Below are 3,064 nucleotides of genomic sequence, written 5' to 3'. Positions count from 1 at the left end.
ACACTTCGTGAAAAGCCGATATTCGCGGTGATATGCAGTAGTCGTGAAATGGAGTTTCCCCACCCTAGTGATATGAAAAACATATTTCACGACTACTACAGGGCGCGAATATCGCGTTTTTCACCCAGTTTTACAACGCCACTTCACGTAAAACGGGTTGTGAAACTCCAGTATATTTTTCGCTAGTGTTTTTCATATCACTATAGTGAAACTCCATTGTTGCAGATATCGGCGAGAGAGAGTCGCAGCAGCCCAGAAGCAAATAGAAGCACGAGGGCAACACGTTAAGGAGCTGCTCGACGCGCGTATGGAGGACAATAGGAATCGGCTACAGTCACTTGAAGTGGTGAGTTACAATGTCTTGAAATATGTTTTTCATATCACTAGGGTGGTGAAACTCCAGTATATTGAGATGATGAGCTTAGCATAGCTCCATTACAGCAGTAGTATCACCGTAAATTGGAAAATAGTAGACCATATTAGAATTTAGTGTAATTCTCAACGTTGGGCAAACTTCTAGTGCATATTCACACGTCTGTTGATAACTAACGTTGAACAGAAGTAGTCTTCCTCGCGCTCGCCAGGGTTTTAGATTACTACCTGAGAGAGAGGCATGAGAAGGCTTTACGGCCACCTGCCGTCGAAGGCTTCTCATGCTGACACATCCAGCCAACGGTTACTCTCTCCCCTCAGCATTGTCGGGGACTTTCCGGTTTCTGAGCTTCCTGGTTTGATAGGAACTCGCAACGAGACGGGCCGATGCTTCAGCACAAGAGTTGTTGGAGGATCAGCGACTAAGGGAGTGGCAGATGGGACAGAGTTTGGTTATCTCTGAGAAGAGCCAGGAAGAGGAGAAGAAACGGTAGGGCTATCGATAAGTTTTCGTTCTATCCACGTGTATCGGGAACCCGTATAGTTCTGAGAAATAAAACTCCCCCGGGTTTGATGGCAATGGGGAAAATGATGTTCGTAATGTGATTATGACATTTCTACTGACTCAAGAATATGTTCTTAGCCATACGTGGAAAATTCAAAGTGGAAACACTATAGGTTTCTGGATAATGCCCTGACGTGTATGTGATCGAATGCAAGGAGATCACTGAGCATACTAAGACGCTGAATCCTTTTTACATGAAGTAGCATTATACTGTATGTGAAAACTATGTGATATTCGCGATGCGAAGTGCGGCGATAGCACTTCGCGAATATCACGTAAAACACGTGATGTTCGTCATTCACTGCTCACATGCGTTTTTCGTAAAGTGAAATATGAAATATGTTTATTCACATCACTGGTAAAATTTCAATGTTGGTAGTTTGCAGGGCTGCTCTGAATGGCAAGATAGCCGAGATTGAAATGGTGAGAGCACTACAAGGGCAGTTGATACGCGAGAGGTTCGATGAGAAAATCAGCACTGCTGAGCGAAGAAAAGAAACTGATTTAGCACAGCAGTGAGACGCTGATAATGACAGAGCTTTTCGATGGTATTCCACTGGTTGTAGGATTTTGAAGCAGAAAACTGCACATTTGAAGTTGATGGATGCGAGGGAAAGGAAAGAGGAACGTAAAAACGCCGCCACTGGGAATCGAACCTGAGACCTGCGGGGTCTGTCAGTTGAACGAGTGGATCGGCATCGAAGGGATCTGCTTGGTAGAGAGATTGAAGATAAAGAAGCGAAGATTTCTACTATGCTCTTCACGAAGGATTTGCTAATGGCTCAGCGGAAGGTGGGAGGTCCCTGGTTCGAATCCTGGTAGGGACATCTTGGGTTTATCAGATACTAATACAGCAGCAGGAATGCCTGAATGGAAAGCCGGTGAATATAAGACAGATTATGCCAGGCCCTGCTCACTATAGTCGCTCTATGAACAGTGATCGTCTCAGCATTAACTGTGGTTTTCATTAGCGTGTATATTCCACAAGTGTGTGCATGATATCGATACTCTTCTTTTCCCAATATTATACCTGATATGTGATTGACTATTCTTTCCATTGGAAAATTATTCGCGATTTTTCTCGGGAATTTACCTGTAGAATTTAGTGTTGAACCTATCAGCGGATGCACTTAACGTTTTGTTGTTGATGCACTATAATCATATGTTGTATATGTATAGGTGTGATGGAAAATCCAGCTCCAAAAATATCCACATCCAATTCTAAGCTGTTAATACCGGGGTCAACAGAGTTCGAGCTGAAGAAGGCGAAGTCCATACCACCGCCTGGCTCGTACGACCCAAAAGTCCTGCCGTCGGGATCAGGATTATGGGATGAGGGAAAGGTGAATTTCGTGGCGCGCGGTCATGTCGAGTTACTGAGTGTAGATCTCCATGAGTAAGAGTCCGAAGACGACGTATTTGGATGAGGAGCGAGCTATTCGGGCATTAGCGCCTGGTCCCGGCACGTAACAAGAAGGAAGAGAACTGCTATGGATGGGGTTAACAATCGGCTTCTCTCAGATACGGAGATGCGAGTAAGACGTCAGCTCTGCAGCGGGATCGCGGACCGAGATTCGCCAGGTAAGCATATTGATTCATGCTGTACGACTGTTATATTTGTTTACGCTGGGTAAAACCAACTTATTCGATCTGTCCCAGAGTAGGTTTCCGTAGAGTGTTCTCAACGAATCACCTGTTCTGCATTTTGGTCGAATTCTATCATATGTCAGTCTGAGCTCAACTACGCTCGTCATCAGTGACGATCGTGAGCCATACGGAAAACGTTGTGGAATCGTATATTTCTTGGCTTGTAGTCATGCAACATCAGTATGGTGCTTTCTCTTCTGTTATACTTGACGTTTTTCAGGGGCTATGTGAAAACTGGCAGAGAGCCTTCTTTTCTACCCCCTCCCGAAGACTCTCCCGGTCCTGCTGGCTATAGTGTTGATCGATTTTATCGGCAAGAACGCCTGCGAAGGTTCCGTATCCCTCTTCTCCACTGAACATGTATTTCTCTCTCTCAGAGCTCAGAAGTCACTACCATTACTGGCAAGAGCATTGCGGCTGCCTCAGTAGATGCCGGGGGTCGATGATAATAAGGCATATTCTGATACATGCCAATGCCAA

General features: G+C 45.1%; 1 protein-coding gene across 1 annotated transcript in view; it reads left to right on the top strand.

Moving 5' to 3' along the window:
• Pmar_PMAR013975 (IgA receptor precursor, putative) overlaps nt 1–2,940 on the top strand; it is a gene marked incomplete at both ends in the record, with an annotated part of 3,153 nt that extends 213 nt beyond the window's left edge. Inside the window, 10 exons of the mRNA XM_002772339.1 lie at nt 226–346; nt 738–862; nt 1,324–1,452; nt 1,504–1,565; nt 1,617–1,729; nt 1,780–1,873; nt 2,117–2,280; nt 2,324–2,403; nt 2,459–2,518; nt 2,805–2,940. Of these exons, the coding sequence (XP_002772385.1) occupies nt 226–346; nt 738–862; nt 1,324–1,452; nt 1,504–1,565; nt 1,617–1,729; nt 1,780–1,873; nt 2,117–2,280; nt 2,324–2,403; nt 2,459–2,518; nt 2,805–2,940 (1,084 nt within the window). The remainder of the gene's footprint in view (nt 1–225; nt 347–737; nt 863–1,323; nt 1,453–1,503; nt 1,566–1,616; nt 1,730–1,779; nt 1,874–2,116; nt 2,281–2,323; nt 2,404–2,458; nt 2,519–2,804) is intronic.
• Nucleotides 2,941–3,064: the final 124 nt, after the last annotated feature.

Source organism: Perkinsus marinus (assembly GCF_000006405.1).
Source record: "Perkinsus marinus ATCC 50983 genomic scaffold scf_1104296961430, whole genome shotgun sequence".
Lineage (NCBI taxonomy): Eukaryota > Perkinsozoa > Perkinsida > Perkinsidae > Perkinsus > Perkinsus marinus.
The sequence above is the reverse complement of the archived record's forward strand: the minus strand, read 5'-3'. Positions and strand labels throughout refer to the sequence as shown.